The sequence below is a fragment of the Aquarana catesbeiana genome, linkage group LG13 (assembly GCF_042186555.1).
Source record: "Aquarana catesbeiana isolate 2022-GZ linkage group LG13, ASM4218655v1, whole genome shotgun sequence".
Classification (NCBI taxonomy): Eukaryota; Metazoa; Chordata; class Amphibia; order Anura; family Ranidae; genus Aquarana; species Aquarana catesbeiana.
This window is the reverse complement of record NC_133336.1, coordinates 227870398-227890729: the sequence shown is the minus strand read 5'-3', so window position 1 is coordinate 227890729 and position 20332 is coordinate 227870398. Positions and strand designations below refer to the sequence as shown.

Genomic DNA, 20332 nt, shown 5'->3' with positions numbered 1-20332 from the left:
CGTGATTTCTAACAGCGGCCCTGGGCAGGCTGGTTGTACCCAAATTGTTCCATCTATGGGCAGGCTGGTTGTACCCAAATTGTTCCATCTATGGGCAGGCTGGTTTTACCCAAGTCGATCCATCTATGGGCAGGCTGGTTGTACTGAAATTGATCCATCTATGGGCAGGCTGGTTGTACTGAAATTGTTCCATCTATGGGCAGGCTAGTTGTACCCAAGTCGATCCATCTATGGGCAGGCTGGTTGTACCCAAATTGTTCCATCTATGGGCAGGCTGGTTTTACCCAAGTCGATCCATCTATGGGCAGGCTGGTTGTACTGAAATTGATCCATCTATGGGCAGGCTGATTGTACTCAAGTCGATCAAACTATGGGCAGGCTGCTTGTACTGAAGTTAATCCATCTATTGGCAGGCTGGTTGTACCCAAGTCAATCCATCTATGGGCAGGCTGGTTGTACGCAAGTTAATCCATCTATGGGCAGGCTGGTTGTATCCAAGTCGATCCATCTATAGGCAGGCTGGTTGTACTGAAATTGATCCATCTATGGGCAGGCTGATTGTACTCAAGTCGATCAAACTATGGGCAGGCTGCTTGTACTGAAGTTAATCCATCTATTGGCAGGCTGGTTGTACCCAAGTCAATCCATCTATGGGCAGGCTGGTTGTACGCAAGTTAATCCATCTATGGGCAGGCTGGTTGTATCCAAGTCGATCCATCTATAGGCAGGCTGGTTGTACTGAAATTGATCCATCTATGGGCAGGCTGATTGTACTCAAGTCGATCAAACTATGGGCAGGCTGCTTGTACTGAAGTTAATCCATCTATTGGCAGACTGGTTGTACCCCAGTTAATCCATCTATTGGCAGGCTGGTTGTACCCAAGTCTATCCATCTATGGGCAGGCTGGTTGTACCCAAGTTGAATCATCTATGGGCAGGCTGGTTGTACCCAAGTCTATCCATCTATGGGCAGGCTGGTTGTACCCAAGTTAATCCATCTATGGGCAGGCTGGTTGTACCCAAGTCTATCCATCTATGGGCAGGCTGGTTGTACCCAAGTTAATCCATCTATGGGCAGGCTGGTTGTACCCAAGTCTATCCATCTATGGGCAGGCTGGTTGTACCCAAGTTAATCCATCTATTGGCAGGCTTGTTGTACCCAGGTATATCCATCTATGGGCAGGCTGGTTGTACCCAAGTATATCCATCTATGGGTAGGCTGGTTGTACCCAAGTATATCCATCTATGGGCAGGCTGGTTGTACCCAAGTCAATCAATCTATGGGCAGGCTGGTTGTACTGATGTTGATCCATCTATGGGCAGTCTGGTTGTACCCAAGTCAAACCATCTATAGGCAGGCGTTCCATCGATTGACTTGAGTACCACCAGCATGTTGGATTTTTAGCATGCAATTATTGCCAGCAGCCAAGGCAGGATGTATTTGCATAGGCAACACCCACATGTGATGCTGAGCCTCCATGATTAAATGAAGTGAAGTCGATCCAACTATGGGCAGGCTGGTTGTACCCAAGTCGATCCATCTATCCCTTGTAATAGAAAAAAAGCATGACAGGACCTCTTAAATATGAGATCCGGGGTCAGATCACATCTCATATTTACACTAAAATGCAATAAGAACAAAAAAAAATGTAATCTGAAGAAAAAAAACAAAACATTTCCCCTTGAAGAGCTATGGTGACGTTTGACGTCGCTTCCGCCCTCCAATGCTATGGAGCTGAGCGGAGGCCATCTTCCTTTCACACGGCATCCAGGCTGTGGTGGAGGGATAGGATTGGATCGTCTCCGCTGCTATCGGCGGCTCCAGTAAGCGGCGGAGACGACCGGAGTGTGGCGGGAGGAGGGCCCTCTCTCCTGCCCCTGATAAGAGCGATTTTGCAGCTAATCTGCCGCTGAGACCACTTTTATCTGAAAGCGGACCGCCTCCATTCAAGAAAATACCGGGGTTATGGCAGCTAACTGCCGCCATAGCCCCGGTATTCTACATCAAATACCGACGTATAACCAGTACCAACGGAGGGCGGTTAAAGTGATATTAAACCCTAAACCAAAAATGTATTATGTTGCAGCTCACCAGTTATTAGAAGTGGTGGCTGCATTTGTTTTCTTTCCTTTGTCTTTTCCCCCTGGTGGGAGATGTTAGGGAGGCCTATTGACTGTGTTAATAATTTGCTGTGTAAATGTATGAATCATTCACACAGACATCACATATAATAACTGTATTGTGTCTATTAGGTGCAATCACAATAATCTCCAGCTCCATCTAGTGGCCGTAATGCTGTATTTTCTAAAAAAAAAACATCAATCAGGATAATAACCCTTTATGGCCACTAGATGGAGCCGACACCATGAATATTTAAAAAAATAGACCCCTTAGAATTAACAATGGGATCCAATGTGATCAAAAATACTGGTGATCTACCGAGGACAGAGCTGTTAGCTGGGAAATGAAGGATAAAAGGTGATTTCCGCACACTGACGCCCTTCTTCTCTGGAAGCTTCCATCCACAACCTGACTACTCTGAGAGCTCCCGTGTTATCTGTCACTGACTAAGACCTATTGTAAGAATTGGGAGATCGCTGGGGGGGGATTAAACTTGTGCTATGGGACCCCGTGATCTGTAGTTATGCCCCCCTTAAAAATGTGCCATGGGGCCCCATGATCTGTAGATATTGTCTCCTTAAAAATGTTCCATGGGGCCCCATGATCTGTAGATATGGCCCTCTTAAAAATGTGCCATGGGGCCCCATGATCTGTAGATATGGCCCCCTGAAAAATGTGCCATGGGGCCCCATGATCTGTAGATATGGCCCCCTGAAAAATGTGCCATGGGGCCCCATGATCTGTAGATATGGCCCCCTGAAAAATGTGCCATGGGGCCCCATGATCTGTAGATATGGCCCCCTGAAAAATGTGCCATGGGGCCCCATGATCTGTAGATATGGCCCCCTTAAAAATGTGCCATGGGCCCCATGATCTGTAGATATGGCCCCCTTAAAAATGTGCCATGGGGCCCCATGATCTGTAGATATGGCCCCCTGAAAAATGTGCCATGGGGCCCCATGATCTGTAGATATGGCCTCCTTAAAACTGTGCCATGGGGCCCCATGATCTGTAGATATTGTCTCCTTAAAAATGTGCCAGGGGGCCCCATGATCTGTAGATATGGCCTCCTTAAAATGTGCCGTGGGGCCCCATGATTTGTAGATATGGCCCCCTTAAAAATGTTCCATGGGGCCCCATGATCTGTAGATATGGCCCCCTTAAAAATGTTCCATGGGGCCTCATGTTCTGTAGTTATGCCTTCCTTAAAAATGTACCATGGGGCCCCATGATCTGTAGATATGGCCTCCTTAAAAATGTGCCATGGGGCCCCATGATCTGTAGATATTTCTGTGGGGCCCCATGATCTGTAGTTATTTGTGAGGGGCCCCATGATCTGTAGTTATTTCTGTGGGGCCCCATGATCTGTAGTTATTTCTGTGGGGCCCGGTGATCTGTAGTTATTTCTGTGGGGCCCGGTGATCTGTAGTTATTTCTGTGGGGCCCCATGATCTGTAGATATTTCTGTGGGGCCCCATGATCTGTAGTTATTTCTGTGGGGCCCCATGATCTGTAGATATTTCTGTGGGGCCCCATGAACTGTAGTTGCGCTCCTGCCGGATAATGTTTGCATTATAGAACGTCTCTGTTTTCCTCAGCTGAGAAAAGATTTTGAGAACAGAAAGTCCTCGGTGATGTTTTGGACACTTCTGGTCTCCTTCCAGGACTGGAATTCGGAAAATGCCCCCCCCCCTCCCCCCACCTCTACCAATCCAAACCTCCCCTTAGCCCCGCCCCTGATATTTACCCTGTCACCCTGCCAGGATAATCCCGGCTCTCTCAGGGGTGTCGGAGGATTTTCCGGGAATTGCTAATGATTTGTAACAACTCCAAAAATTCCTGTTTTTTTTATTCTGACCCCCCCCCCCCTTCCAGTCTTGCACAGGTGTACTGGCTCCTCTCCCGGACTGAAACGGCTTCCTCTGATGTCACCGCACACTGTGAGCTTCTCACCATGTGCCTTAGAAGCTGCAGCCAATCTCTTGTAATAGGAAAAGTGACCCCAAATGTTTTTTTTTTTTTTTTTTTAAAGTACAGTGTCAAAATAAAAAGTAAAATAAATAAGATTAGATAAAATTTAAAGCACGCCGCCCCACCGAGCACGCATGCTTCGCGCCCGCATATGAAAACGGCGTTCGCCACGATCGGTAGAGCGAGAGCAATAATTATAGCCCTAGACCTCCTCTGTAACTTAAAACATGCAACCTGTAGAATTTTTTAAACGTCGCCTATGGAGATTTTTAAGGGTAAAAGTTTGTCGCCATTCCACGAGCGGGCGCAATTTTGAAGCGTGACATGTTGGGTATCAATTTACTCAGCGTAACATTATCTTTCACAATATAGAAAACATTTGGGCTAACTTTACTGTTGTCTTATTTTTTATTTCATAAAAGTGTATTTTTTCCAAAAAAAGTGCGCTTGTAAGACCACTGCGCAAATACGGTGCAACAGAAAGTATTGCAACGACCGCCATTTTATTCTCTAGGGTGTTAGAAGAAAAAAATATATAATGTTTGGGGGTTCTAAGAAAAAAAAAAAAGATTTTAGTTGGTTTAACAACAAGTTTGAAAAATAGGCTCGGGGTGAAGTGGTTGGAGTACCATTTGCAAATAATGATTTTTTTAGTGAAGCCAAAAGGTGATTTAACCACTTGCAGACGCGTCACACCGATATACGTCGGTACAATGGCAGCGGTGGGAAAATGGGCGTAGAGGTACGTCCCCTTTAATTGGCGGGGCTAGCAGGGGCGCGCGCTCCTGCCGCTTACAACGTGATCATGCCCACGGCCATAAATCTATCCCCTATTTTGTAGACTTTATAACTTTTGCGCAAACCAATCAATAAACGCTTATTGCGATTTTTTTTTTTTTTACTAAAAATATGTAGAAGAATACGTATCGGCCTAAACTGAGGGAAAAAATTCGTTTTTTTTATATATTTTTGGGGGATATTTATTATAGCAAAAAGTACAAAATAATGCATTTTTTTCAAAATTGTCGCTCTTTTTTTGTTTATAGCGCAAAAAATAAAAACCGCAGAGGTGATCAAATACCACCAAAAGAAAGCTCTATTTGTGGGGGAAAAAGGACGTCAATTTCGTTTGGGAGCCATGTCGCACGACCGTGCAATTGTCAGTTAAAGCGACGCAGTGCCGAATCGCAAAAAGTTCTGGTCAGGAAGGGGGTAAAATCTTCCGGGGCTTAAAGAGTCATTGTCATCATTTGATGAAGATTTTTCTTTTTTTTTGTTGACATTGTCGCATTCGAATCGACAAAAAAAAGTTTTCGATTTGACCGATTAAAAATGTATAGATTTGAACATTTAGAAACGAAAAAAAAATATCTGTAAATTTTAAGTAAATTCTAAAAAAGACATAATACGAATTCCGAATACGAATCGAACGAATCAACCGAATTTAATGAAAACAAAACAATCGAAACGAAACATTTTTTTTTTTTCGTCATAGTACTGAGCAGCGCTGTCGCCCTAGGACAGGGAGTGTATTAGGACTACATAACGTTGTGCTAGGACTACATGCCACCTCCCTCTCTTCTGCATAACAGAGGGAGGTGTTTTGTAGTCCATGGAGATAGCAGGGAACAATGCTTACTGATAACAGTCCAGAGGCGGGGGGGGGGGGGGGCGTATATGGCTGCCCGAAATCATCACAGCCCCCTGCCTCCAGTACTCCTCTCAAGAGCCCGCAAACAGTGGGAGGAGTTATGCAAATATCCTTGATGGGTGGGTGTCAGTCTCGAGGATGGGGGGCTCCTATGTATTTACAATGTGATGCTGTAGGCCAGAACTTGGGGGGGAGAGGGCTAGATGTTGGGTGTCCCCCAGCCAGGAAATGAGGGCGGGGCTCTATCTGACTTGCCGCAGCTTCTGATGCACATTGTGAGAAGCTCGCAGTGTGCGGTGAAATCAGAGTTAATCAGGTGAGGAGCCTTGTGGAAGACATGAAGGGAAGGCCGGAGTTCTGCTTGATAAATAATTAGAAATTGTTGTTGTCACCAGGGACGGTGCAGAGGACATAGAGCAGATTCCTGGCCTTCAATCAAGCGGCTGCTGTTTGTTTTACCCCCCATAGTGGTTGCTAAGGGGGGGGGGGGGGGGGGACAATACTGTCACCTCTCTGGAAGAACCGGACCTTCTGGTTTCTCTCTATAGACCCCGAGGCAGCAGCTGGTACAAACCTGTTTTGGGACTGACACCAAAGACTAAAATGTATCTAAACACAAAAAAAAAATGTCCCGTGTCACACTTACCAGTCTTTAGATTGCATTAGTTTTCTTTTGTATCCCTTTATTTTCACCTGGTGATCCTGCCTGTGACACACTTCCCCTTCTACCAGTGCTGGTACAAGGTCCTCCAGCGCCCGGGGCAAGGAAGCAAAACTGCCCAGCTTTGTAACAGGATGAAGGCGCCCGCCCCGATTCCCTACAGTAAGCCACTGCGCCCAGGGCATGCGTCCCTCCTGCCCACCCCTTTGTCCCGGCCCTGTGTTCTACAGTGACAACGCTCACTCACCACACCGTGTCCATGGAGGCAGCCATGGTTGTCACATAGGCTGGATATCCAACATGCCTGCCTTTTCTCATCTCCATTACTAGACACAAATCATTTTGATTCTTTATTTACATAAATTCGTTTAGTTCAGTTTGTTAAAATTATTTAATTTGTTTTGGGAATTCATTTTGTTTATATGAATTTGATTGGAATTTTCCTAATTCAGTTGAATTGAAGTTCGACCGAATTCAGAGAATTTGAATGATTCGAGTATTGGGACGCCTGCCTTTACACACACACGAACTTTAATGTCATCCCAGTCTTAGTCCGTAGGGTTCAATATTGAGTTGGCCCACCCTTTGCATCTATAACAGCTTCACCTCTTCTGGGAAGGCTGTCCACAAGGTTTAGGAGTGTGTCTATGGGAATGTTTGACCATTCTTCCAGAAGCGCATTTGTGAGGTCAGGCACTGATGTTGGATGAGAAGACCTGGCTCGCAGTCTCCACTCATTCCAAAGGTGTTCTATGGGGTTGAGGTCAGGACTCTGTGCAGGCCAGTCAAGTTTCTCCACCCCAAATTCGCTCATCCATGTCTTCATGGACCTTGCTTTGTACACTGGTGCGCAGTCATGTTGGAACAGGAAGGGGCCATCCCCAAACTGTTCCCACAAAGTTGGGGGCATGAAATGGTCCAAAATGTCTTGGTATGCTGACACCTTAAGAGTTCCCTTCACTGGAACTAAGGGGCCAAACCCAACCCCCGAAAAACAACCCCACATCATAATCCCCCTCTCCACCAAATGATTTGGGCCAGTGCCCAAAGCAAGCTCCATAAAGACATGGATGAGCGAGTTTGGGGTGAAGGAACTTGACTGGCCTGCACAGAGAACTGACCTCAACCCGATAGAACACCTTTGGGATAAATTAGAGCGGAGACTGCGAGCCAGACCTTCTCATCCAACATCAGTGCCTGACCTCACAAATGCTCTTCTGGAAGAATGATCAAACATTCCCATAGACACACTCCTAAACCTTGTGGACGGCCTTCCCAGAAGAGTTGAAGCTGTTATAGCTGCAAAGGGTGGGCCAACTCAATATTGAACCCTACGGACTAAGACTGGGATGCCAATAAAGTTCATGTGCATGTAAAGGCAGGTGTCCCAATACTTTTGGTAATATAGTGTATATGCGACCCCCACGGAAAAAGACCCATGGGTGTCTGGTGCTCAATATTTTGGGGGGGGGCGGCAAACTAACGCCACCCCAACCCCTGTGAGAGATGGACGGTAAAGGAGTGATGAGAGGCCTTATCTTAGGAGGCAGGGGGAAGGAAGAGCCGGGGGGCGTTGCTTCTGCTCCCGGCTGAACAGGAAGTGGGTCCTGAGACCCGATTGGCCAGGGAGGCTTGATGGGGTTGTAAACCCTTGTGTTTTTTCACCTTAATGCAACCTATGCATTAAGGTGAAAAAACACCTGGCACTGACCGACCCCCTAGCCCCCCCATTTTACTTACCTGAGGCCAGTATTTCCCTCGCCGGGGACACGCTGTCTCTCTCTCCATGGGGTCCCGACTCTTGATTGGATAGATTGATAGCAGCGCAGCCATTGGCTCCCGCTGCTGTCAATCAAATCCAATGACGCGGGTGCTGGGGGCGGGGCCGAGTCCGACATTCGTATCTATGGACGCAAATGCTGGACTCGGGAGCGCGCCCGCAAGGTAACCCCCTGGGAGGGAGCTTCTCCTAGGGGGTTATCTGATGCGGGGAGGAGCCGTCGAGGGACCCCAGAAGAGGATGTTTAGGGCCACTCTGTTCAAAACGAGCTGCACAGTGGAGGTAAGTATGATGTGTTTGTTATGTTTAAAAAATAAAATACGAGCCTTTACAATCACTTTAAGATTCCCCGGACAATCGGGTCTCAGGCCCCACTTCCTGATCGGCTGGGAGGAGAATCAGGAAGACTATAGTGAATATTAATTCCCTAATGTCACACAGCTGAGTGGGCTCGGGCGCAGTGCTCTGCGCCCCGAGTCCGCCCTTTTTTAAAACCAATTAGAGCCTCAGGCTCTGATCATGTGCTTAAAAAAAAAAAACCCCATTGAAATCGATGTGTCCGGCGTCCTGCATTTAAATTAGGGGCCGGGCGCATGGATTAAGGAGGCGGCGCCCCTGTGCTCCTTATGAACGGGCCACCACTGTGTCATACTTACCTGTAAAGTGTAATGGTTTTGCACAGAGCAGTGCTCCTGGCTCCTCCCCCTGCTGAGTGCCCCCATAGCAAAACACTCGCTAGGGGGGCACTTGTGCAGACTCCAACCAATCTATTACAATCTATTAGAGATAGGAATAAGGCAAAATGAATATTCATTTTATAGCACCTTGAGTGGCATTGGCTATAATTTAAGGTGACCAGATTTTTAAAATTAAATCCGGGGACATATTTTTTTTTTTTACTAGTAATGGCAGCAATCGACGACTCTTCGCCTGTCTCCGCCGCCGCCGCCCGCCTCACAGCCTGTCAAGTCTAAAGCCCCATACACACTATCAGATTTTCTGCTGATTTTTTCCTTCAGATTTACCAAAACCATATAATACCCTGTTTCCCCCAAAATAAGACCTAGCGTGATTGTCGGCGATGGCTGCAATATAAGCCCTCCCCCCAAATAAGCCCTACCCTGTTTCCCCAAAAATAAGCCCTACCCTGAAAAGAAGACCTACAAGGACTTTAACTAGGGCTTATTTGGGGGGTAGGGCTTATATTGCAGCCATCACCGACAATCACGCTAGGTCTTATTTTCGGGGAAACAGGGTATGAGGTCAAACCTTAAGAATTTCAAATTTGTATGCAATCAGGCAGGCCCTTGCACTACATGGTTTTGGTAAATCTGAAGACAAAAATCAGCAGAAAATCTGATAGTGTGTATGGGGCTTTACTCTTCGGGCCCCGGCTACTACTGGGTGGGGAGCAGAGGAAGATCACCCCACCAGGGAAGGCAAGGAAATAAGCAGGCAGGCGGCTGGCCGGGACTTGAGCCAAGGCAGAAGAACATGCGAGTGGAGCTGAATGGGCATGCGCCCGAAAATGAAGAAATTGTCCCTCCGCTCCGACCAGCACATGATCATCAGAAAGGGGCACAGATAATGGTAAAAAATAAACCCCCATAAGCTAGTAGGAGCGGCAGAGGGGGGGGTGCAATTCAGATTTTTTTCTTTTTATTCTGCAGGGGCTGTCTTTGAAATTGCCCCAGCCCCTGTTCAAATCCAATCCGGGGACAAAACTGGGGACAGACTTGGTCCGGGGACAGTGTCCTCAATCCAGGGACTGTCCCCAGAAATCAGGGGTGTCTGGTCACCCTACTATAAGTGGCATTGGCTGGCTATAGTGAAAATGAATGTTAACGTTGTACAAAGGCTCCAATGACACAATAAAGTTACACGTTGTTGAAGTCTGGTGTTACATGTCTTCTAAATAATTAAACAAAAGCACCGCACATCTGACATTGCCTCTCTCGTCTTGCTTTTAGGTGCCATCGCGTGGACCAAGATGACCCAACCCACCACCACCACCACCTATAATCCTCCGAACAGCCCCCCAGTCACCTAAGGATCCCCACTCTGCTGACCTCCGATAATGAATTCTGGGAGGTAAGACTCTCCATGAAACAGGAGAACGTTCACGTATTAAAGGCTGTCAGAAACCAACGAACCTCAAAGAGGCCTTCAGCTTCTTTTAGCATAAGATGGCAGATAAGACGATAGTTTTAGAGGGCCGTTTACATCGAAGCCATTGTAGCCTAGTCACGAGCTGCTTTTTTTTTTGTAGCAGTTTTCTGGATGAATGTCCTTGAAGGTCACACCACCACTCCAGAGAAGACATGCACACTAGTCCTATAAGGATGTAGGGTGTAATTTGAGGCCAAGAATTTTATTATTAAAAGAGAATTACAAAGGAGCATTCCTCAGATACCTCACCTAAGGGGACAATCTCTTTTAACAGAAGGAGACTTATGAATTGTTGTCATGACAGAGTGTACATCACAGCAAAACCTGGGGGGGTCATCCTTAAAGTGTATGCATAACTGAATAATGCTTTTATTCACGCCTTTTCTCCACAACCATGCATGAGTGAGATTCAGTATTCTATAATACACTGCTCAAAAAAAAATGAAAGGAACACTTTGAAAACACATCAGATCTCAATGGGGAAAAATCTCATGCTGGATATCTATACTGATATGGACTGGGTAATGTGTTAGGAACGAAGGGATGCCACATTGATGGAAATGAAAATGATCAACCTACAGAGGTAGTGGCGGCTGGTGGAAAAATGTTTTTTTGGGGGGGGGGGGGGGGCGGCAAACAGTATTACCCCACCAACTCCCCGTTCGGTTAGTTGATCGGTAGCACTTACACCATCATCGGCGACTTCCCTCTGCTCGGCGGCCTCCTGCTCTCCATCACCGGTGGCTTCACCTACTTAGCGGCCTCCCGTTCTCCTGCTCTCCATCACCAGCAGCTTCAGCGGCTTAGCAGCCTCCCGTTCTCATGCTCTCCACGGCGGCGACGGCTTTCCCCTGCTCAGTGGCCTCCAGTTCTCTTGCTCTCCAGGGTGGCGGCTTCCATCTCCTCCCTCCTCCTCGGTGGCCAATCGGGAGTCTTCTCTATCCGGCCAATTGGAAAACGGGTCTTACACCCGCTTCTGTTTAGCCGGATTGAGGATCAGTGTTTCCACAGCGAATGTTCATTCGCTGTTGTAACACACCTGGGTGGGCTCCAGGTGGCCCTATCCATGTGTCCGGCCCGTTTCGGGTCAGCGGGCGCATGAATTACAGCGGCAGGGGATTCTTTTTAAAACACCTGATTAGAGCCAGAGGCTCTAATAGGCTTCAAAATAGGGTGGGCTGGGGTCGCAGAGCATGCGACCTGGAGCCCACCCAGGTGTGTTACAACAGCGAATGAAACACTGATCCTCAATCCGGCTAATCAGAAGCGGGTGTGAGACCCGTTTTCCAATTGAAAGAGAAGACTCCCGATTGGCCGCCGAGGAGGAGGAAGGAAATGGAAGCCGCCACCATGGAGAGCAGGAAAACTGGAGGCCGCCGAGCAGGGGGAAGCCGTTGCCGCTGTGGAGAGCAAGAGAACGGGAGGCCGCCGAGCAGTTGAAGCTGCCGGTGATGGAGAGTGGCCCCCTCTCTCATGCCGCTCCCCTATATGCATAATGGATAGATTCATGCATAGCATGAATCTTCATGCTATGCATAAATCTATCCATTATGCACATAGGGGAGCAGCGTGGGAGAGGGGGCAGTGCCCCTAATGGACGGGCTGCCGATGTACAGTGGGCTGAATTCAAAGAAGAAAATCAAAGTAAAAAATTAATGCAGCAGGCTAATCCATTTTGCTGGAATTTCATTGCAACAGCTCAAAATGGTTCTCAGTAGAAGTAGTCCCCGACGTGCTTGTATGCATGCCTGACAACGTTGGGGCATGCTCCGAAAGAGATGGATGGTGACCTAGGGGAATTCCTCCCAGATCTGGACCAGGGCATCACTGAGCTCCTGAACAGACTGAGGTGCAACCTGGCGGCGTTGGATGGAGCAAAACATGATGTCCCAGAGGTGTTATTAGATTTAGGTCAGGCGAGTATGGGGGCCATTCAGTGGTATCAATTCCTTCATTCATCAGGAATTGGCTGCATACTCTCTCCACATGAGGCCAGGCATTGTCGTGCACCAGAAAGAACCCAGGACCCACTGCACCAGCGTAGGGTCTGATAATGGGTCCAAGGATTTCATCCCGATACCTAATGGTAGTCAGGGTGCCATTGTCTAGTTCAGCATAGTTTGGAGACCCCTGGTCCAGCCTGTAGAGGTCTGTGCATCCCTCTATGGATATGCCTCCCCAGACCATCACTGACCCACCACCAAACCAGTCATGCTGAACAATGTTACAGACAGCAGAACGTTCTCCACGGCTTCTCCAGACCCTTTCCCATCTGTCACATGTGCTCAGGGTGAACCTGCTCTCATCTGTGAAAAGCACAGGGCGCCAGTGGCGGACCTGCCAATTCTGGTGTTCAATGGAAAATGCCAATCAAGCATCATGGTGCTGGGCAGCGAGCACAGGGTCCACTAGAGGACGTCGGGCCCTCAGGCCACCCTCATGTAGTCTGTTCCTGATTGTTTGGGTCAGAGACATTCACACCAGTGGCCTGCTGGAGGTCATTTTGTAGGGCTCTGGCAGTGCCCATCCTGTTCCTCCTAGCACAAAGGAACAGATACCGGTCCTGCTGATGGGTTAAGGACCTTCTACGGCCCTGTCCAGCTCTCCTAGAGTAACTGCCCGTCTCCTAGAATCTCCTCAATGCTGTTGAGACTGTGCTTGGAGACACCGCAAACCTTCTGGCAATGGCACGTATTGATGTGCCATCCTGGAGGAGTTGGACTGCCCGTGCAACCTCTACAGGGTCCAGGTATGGCCTCATGCTACCAGTAGTAACACTGACCCTAGACAAATGCAAAACTAGTGAAAAAAAGTTAGAAAAGATGAGTAAGGAAAAAAATGTCAGTGGCCTCCACCTGTAAAACCATTCCTGTTTTGGAGGTCGTCTCATTGCTGCCCATCTAGTGCACTTGTTGTTAATTTCATTAACACACAAGCAGCTGAAACTGATTAACAACCCCATCTGCTACTTACCTGACCAGATCAATATCCCAGGAGTTTCAATGACTTGATGCTATACGCTGATTAAAAAGTATCCCTTTAATTTTTTTGAGCAGTGTACTTAATGGGTTAGTTCACCTTAAAGTGGTTGTAAACCCTTTCATATCCCCAGTGAACTGACTGGACTCAGGTGGTACACAGAGATGAAACAAATCCTCTCACATGGTACCTGTTTATCTGCAGTCTTCTCTACATCCATTCAAAGTCCAAAATTTATAAAGCTTGGCTAAGAATTCAGAAAAAAGGGGCAAAAGTTACACTCTGCAGAGCTCAGTGAGGAAAGTTCTGGGAGCTGATTGAAGGGAAGAGACAGACCCCCCTCCACACAGCTCACAGGAACAGAGCTGAGGCTGTAAATCAGCTGGAGGTCCCTCCCCTTTCACCATTTTTCTCTTGGCGTCAGGAAAACTTGTCTGAAGTGACTCTTGCTAATAGCAGAGGAAGGAGGCAGCAGAAAGAAATTATATTTAGTGCTCTGGATTGAGACAAGTTCAAAGGGATAGATACATAGAGGGATATGCTTTGTTCATATTTCATGTCTGAGGTTTACAACCACTTTAACAATAAAAGCGCCCATGCATTCTGGTGTCCCCCATATATTCCATTCACGTCGTTCAGGTTTGGTTAAAGAAGATTCTTCCCAATGTCATACCTGTAGGCCGTGCATTGCCTCTTCAACTCCTAAGTAGTAGACCCCCCCCCCCCCCCCCCCGCTGTCCAAACTGGACATTGGATGAGCTCTAGTCCAGCCTTTCTCAACCTTTTTGACATGGAGGAACCCTTCAAATATCTTTCTGGTCCAATGAACCCCTGCTATTAATTACTCTATCTACAGTTCATGGTTCATTAGTGGTAGTGACACTGGAAAGGACGCTCCTTACATTCATTGTCATTGGGGAGAATCCCCCTATGCAGATAGCTACAAATATCAATGCTGTCTGTGGTTACCTATCTAAGAGGCAGAAATTGCTCATTGCTCAAGGAACCCCTGGCAACCTCTGGAGGAACCTTAGGGTTTCACAGAACCCTGGTTGAAAAAGGTTGCTCTAGATCGATCAAGACCTACGCATGCTCAGTGCACTCCCTCCCTTTGTCATAGCAGTAGGTGAGCTCAGCATTGTGCAACAAAGGAGGAGAGCATGTGGGAAGGTGCAGCGTGGTGAGGGCAGTAAATACACAGTTGCAGTCCAGTTGCAGCAAAACTTGGAACTTGTATTGAACAGAACGCCAACGTTACAAACACCCTGGTGGGAGAGCACAGCTGGGGAAACCACTCACAGTTCAATGTAGTTAGATGTAGAGGAGGAGACGTTGCAACAACATCTGAGGGTGAATCGTGGCCAAGACTGGTCCTAACCTAAGAAGGAACTTCCTTTCTAGATAGAGAGTCCCTAATCTTTCCCTTCTCATCAGGAACCTTTCCCTACCACTAGTTACTTCCCCTAACAAGCGGGGTCTCTCTCCCTACACTAGCCACACACAAGTGCACCAAAACCTGTGGGGAGGGACTTAAATAGACCCTGCTGACCCAAGATGGCTGCCGAGGGTCACATGAGCAGCGTAGCCAACCGGAACGCTGCTCCATTGACCCAGAAAACCATAGAAAAATGATGTTTCCTTTGGACTTCCTCTTCAGGCTGTGGTGCCACTCGGTTTGAGCGCCACCTGCAGTGGAGAAAGCAAACCACACCTGCCAACAAGCACACTGCAGATGTGCAGGTTTGGAATGAACCAGAGGGCTTGATCCTGAAAATCTAGGGGTACAAGGCCAACATTCCACATGTTTTGTATTCATGGCATAATAGGGAAAAGCTGGGGATCACCTACCTAGGAGTTTTTTGGATAGGCTTGCAAGAGACTGTGCACAGCCTACAGGTATGCCATTGAAAAAATTATAATTTTCTGAAATCTGTACAGGGTATTTTTTTAATATAGATTCTGGAAGATTCTGGAATGCATGGGCAAGCTTTGAAAGGTTAAAACTCATGTCAGGTTTATTATGCATACTGTGTCCGAATGGGAGGATTCCCCTTCCCTGTTTGTCCCGGTAACCATTGTCACCAAAACAAAAAAATATTATTATTTTTATTTTAATTTTGTCCGTAGACATACATTAACATTGCTGATCACGTAGGAAGGCTGCCACTGCTGATCCCTCATGAAAATACTAGTTACCTGGCTGGTAACTACCTTTATATCACTAATGACACTGGCTGGAAAGGGGATAACATCTAGGGGCAATCAAAGGGTTAATTATGTGCCTAACAATGTGTAATATGTGCTGCTTCTTATTTACTACCAGTCTATTTTTTTTCTCCCTGCTTTGCAGGGAGAAAAAACAGAGAGATCGCTGTTCCCTGTACACAGAGTTCTGGGTTTTTGTAAACACAGAACTCTGTGTGCGATTGGCCACAGCCGATCAGCTGACTTCAGCAACAATCATTGACTAAAATCGGCTGCCAGACTTGTGCTGTGTCCAATCACAGCATTGGTTGGCAGGGGGAGCATGCATGAACCCGAAAGAAAGGTCAGTACCAGCACGTTGGCTTGCCGCTCACTCGCAGTAAAACTTTTTCCGGCGGGTCGGCAAGCGGTTAGGGAAAATGGAAATAAACAACTCTGCATGACGCAGAGTCCTCCCCAAATAGTGTTTGTGGGGTTCAATTTAGTTTGGAGCATCCAGATAATTATTTCAATTCTTACTTTTCAGAAAAAGAAGATGCGGATTGCCTAGATATGTTCCTATCCACTGGATGGTTGATGACCCTAATAGTTTTGATCGGAGCATTGACGCGGTGCCAGTCGGCTTGTGATGTCAGCGCAGATGGAAATACGGTCACCTGCAAAGGACAGAATCTTGAAGGAGTCCCTCAAAATCTCTCAGAGAACCTGGAATACCTGGATCTATCATATAACAAAATTTCAGAAATAAGGGCTGATGACTTTTTACGATATCCCAAGCTACAAATTCTAAACCTGAGCTACAACAATATATCATACATAGAAAATGGAACATTTCAGTATAACTTATTTATAAGGAACTTGAGTTTGTTTAATAACTCTCTCAGGGAGATTCCTCATTCTTCCTTGGAAAATCTGAGATATTTGCAGATCCTTGACATGTCCAACAACTTCTATGAACGAGCTACTCTTGAGGATGTCTTCAGCTCTCTAGTGAATCTTAAAGATTTGTCTGTAGGAGGTCCTCTGATCTCCAACATCTTAAAAGATGACTTTGCTTCTATGGAAAATATCAGTCTCATAAGGTTTGCTTTGAAATCCAAGTCTAGCTTGGACTATTATGAACCTGGGGCCTTCTCATTTCTGAACACGCAGAATTTTTGGCTTGACATTGCTATTGACAAAAAGGCAACACTACTGGGCGATATGTTGAAGGATTTGACTAACAAAACCTTCACTAGCCTCCGATTTCGAAACTTGTTTGAGTTGTCTTATTATGTGGGCATAGAAGATATATTTTCTAATCTACCATATATTGGATTAAAAAACCTGGTCTTCTACAGAGGGAAATTTAATGAAAACCTCCTACGTCTGGTCTTGCAGAATGTCCAGAGAGCGTCAATAAAGAGTCTTTATCTGGTTTCCATTGATTTTGCCCGTTCTCCAAATGCTAATAAATCTGAAGTCACCATCAACAATTTATATTTGGAAAACCTGGTCATACAGGATGTCACCAACCCAGATATACTCCGATTTGATTGGACGTTCACTTGGTTCAACAAGGTAACCAACCTCAGTATCATTAATGTGAACTTCAACTATGTTCCTTGTGATGCTTGGGGTCAGATGACCAATGTGGTCAAGCTAGATATATCAGGCAACCGTCTCCTGGCCACCTACCTGTACAACCTGTTGTGTAAAGATAACATTTTACCCAATATTGAGATATTTAATGCTAGCAACAATATTATGCGTAGTCTGAAGACCATCTCTTTGTTGACAGCTCAGTGGCCAAAACTCACCTACCTTGACCTTAGCTCAAACAATCTTGGGAGTCGCAATGAATCTTGTGTGTGGACATCTAACCCCAAAGTTCTTATTTTAAGAGATAATTTGCTCCAGTATGAAGTGTTCCAGTGTCTACCTACAACAGTGGAATACTTAGACCTGTCCAACTCCCATCTTGACAGATTAAACATGAATTACTTTGCCATGGCCACCAATTTGACACAACTGATTCTCAGCAACAATAAAATCAAGTTTATAACATCCAGTTGGAATAATCCCAACCTTCATGTTTTGGCACTGGAAGGCAATTCTTTTGGAGTTATCGATAAGGGTTCTTTTAAAAACTTGCCCCAGCTGAAATCCTTGACAGCGGGCAACAATCCTTACCACTGTACATGCGACCTTTACGCCTTCTTTACAGACACTCTGAAAGAGGGGTCTTTGACTCTGGATGACTGGCCTGATGATTATTACTGCTATCACCCCCCACGTTTATTGGACACTAGAATTGAATATTTCCACCCAGGATTACTGGAATGTAATGTCGGATTGATGGTGGCCATATCTGTATCGGTGACAGCTTTTGTCGTCATTGTCTGCATGTTGTTGTGTTGGAGATACGATGCACCATGGTACATCAGAACAACTTGCCAAATAATCCAAATGAAATATCGATCACAGAAAGCTGTCCAGAGCAGAATCTATGAGTATCATGCCTTCATCTCTTACAGCTATTCAGATGCTGATTGGGTAAGAGGGGTTCTCCTCCCTCATCTGGAGAACTCCAACCCACCCTATAAAGTATGTATTCACGAGCGAGACTTCCAACCAGGAAAATGGATCATCGATAACATAATAGAGAACATTGAAAACAGCTGCAAGATCATCTTCATTCTGTCACACAACTTTGTCAACAGCGAGTGGTGTAACTACGAGCTGTACTTCGCCCACCAAAGGGCCATTGGCCACGCATTTGAAGATGTCATCCTGGTGGTCAAGGAAAGTGTTAGCATGGAAGATCTGCCAAAAAGATTCAGCAGGTTACGAAAAATCCTTAGGACAAAAACCTATTTAGAGTGGCCTGTGGAGGAAAGCAGACAACCCTTCTTTTGGGTCCAGCTCAAGAGCATTTTAGGAAAGGGCAACTTAAGCCTTATAGGGCAAGAAAGCTTTGCTCTGAATGAAACTGCTACCGTAGGGCAGGAGAGCAACTCAGAGGAAATGGCAATCCCTACAGAGGACAGCAATGTGAATTCATCTGTAAACCAGACTTAGAAACCCTTTTCCTTTTATTTTACGATGTCATTGTTCTAAATGATGTCTATAAATATATAGAAATATTACTCAATGGAGGCAAACTTGCCTCTTATACTTACTGTGAAAGCATTTTTTGACATATGATCAACAAGACCATGACCAAGAACAGAGTTCATATAGTACAACTCCCAACCAAACCTTTTTGGGTTTAGGATAGAGCGGAGAAGGGCTTCCACTGGGCTGACCTCCCGTATTTCTAGTAATTTCTCTTGGATGGAAAATGAGGGGAAATCTCTCCAGTAGGACACAGACAACAGTAAGGACCTGGCAGGTTCTTATACAGTTCTATATACATCAGCAGGAAAAATACCATGATAAGAAACATTTCTGTGGCCAATTGCCTCAATTGTCAAGCACTTTTAGCTTTGAAGAAAAACCAGCTAAGTTGTCATCAGCATTACTTTCTGATCACAGGAGATATTTGGATGGAAAGAAAGGAGCGCCCAGTATACGTTGTGATGCCACAGTTGATGAAAGGGCAACAATCGTTTATTGAGAATATGGAATGAGCAAATTGTGTTTTGGGGAAAATGCCTCCCCCTTCTTCAGGGCTAACATGCAAGCTTTAGGTATGTTTAAACGGAGGTGGGTGGACTCCGCAGCGATACCTGAGTCTCTTATACAATGCAGATGACTCTGTACCATTTCAGCCAGGATCTGTGTTTTACAAAAGACTCAGGTACCCCTGCAGAGTCCACCCACCTCCATTTACACATACCTATAGCTTGTATGTCTGAAGAAGGGGGAGGCAAGTCCCTCTCAAAGCATGTTGGCTTGATTTGCTCATTCCATATTCTCAAAAAAAATTGTTATCCTTTCCTCAAGTGTGGCATCACGCTGTATATTGGGCGCTCCTTTCTTTCCATCCAAATATCTCCTGTACTGAATCGACATACTAGTCAGCTAGCAGCTCAGACCCCCATAGGGGGTCACATATCATAGACCACTATTTATTTATGGGAACACCTAATACAGACTATAATTAACCCAATCCCTAGCTCAAATCAACCATCTCTGCTCACAGGAAATCTACTGTACCTCCAGATATGTCCCCGATATGGTTTTGTCCTGCCCATTCTTTGTTGCAAATGCTTGCAGAAGTCTTGAATGATTATGCATGCTCACTTCATGACTTTCATTAAGGTTTATTTCAAATGTTTGCCAAGTTCTACACAGTGGGTTGTATATTTCAGAGGACCTTACTAACATTCCCAATGATCTTCATTGTGGTAAACCTTATACTTTATGGCCTTCCAAGCATCTAGAGGCCAGCCAGAGGTTGGAGTAGTTCTCCTGCCATGACAGCTAAAGACCTGCTGTGAGCTAATGTCTTGTTTCCTAAGGAGAATTCACTAGGAGATGTTCACATTGGTATTATCGTACCACAATTTTGTATATTTCAGAGGAACTTACTAACACTGCTAATAATCTCCATAGTTCTCAGGTTCATATTGACAAACCTTATACCTTATAGCCAGCCCAGCATCCAGAGGCCGACTAGAAGTTAGGGTGCTTCTCCTACTATGACAGCTAAAGACCTGCTGTGAGCTAATGTCTTGGTTCCAATGGAGAATACACTAGGAGATGTTCACATTGCCATGATGGTGCAAGATTTTTGTATGTTTCTGAGGAACTTACTAACATTGCTAATGATCCTCATAGTTTTCAGATACACATTGACAAACCTTATAC

At 46.0% G+C, this 20332-nt stretch overlaps 1 protein-coding gene and 1 long non-coding RNA gene across 2 annotated transcripts in view; both read left to right on the top strand.

Moving 5' to 3' along the window:
- Positions 1 to 10276, top strand: part of LOC141116883 (uncharacterized) — a 35340-nt gene extending 25064 nt beyond the window's left edge. The window contains exon 2 of the long non-coding RNA XR_012237066.1: positions 10156 to 10276. This is a non-coding gene — a long non-coding RNA (uncharacterized lncRNA). The remainder of the gene's footprint in view (positions 1 to 10155) is intronic.
- Positions 10277 to 16070: 5794 nt separating this feature from the next.
- On the top strand, positions 16071 to 19081 carry LOC141116882 (toll-like receptor 2). Its single transcript, XM_073609362.1, has one exon. It carries the CDS (start codon positions 16091 to 16093, stop codon positions 18596 to 18598), a length of 2508 nt encoding a protein of 835 aa, XP_073465463.1. The 5' UTR covers positions 16071 to 16090; the 3' UTR covers positions 18599 to 19081.
- Positions 19082 to 20332: the final 1251 nt, after the last annotated feature.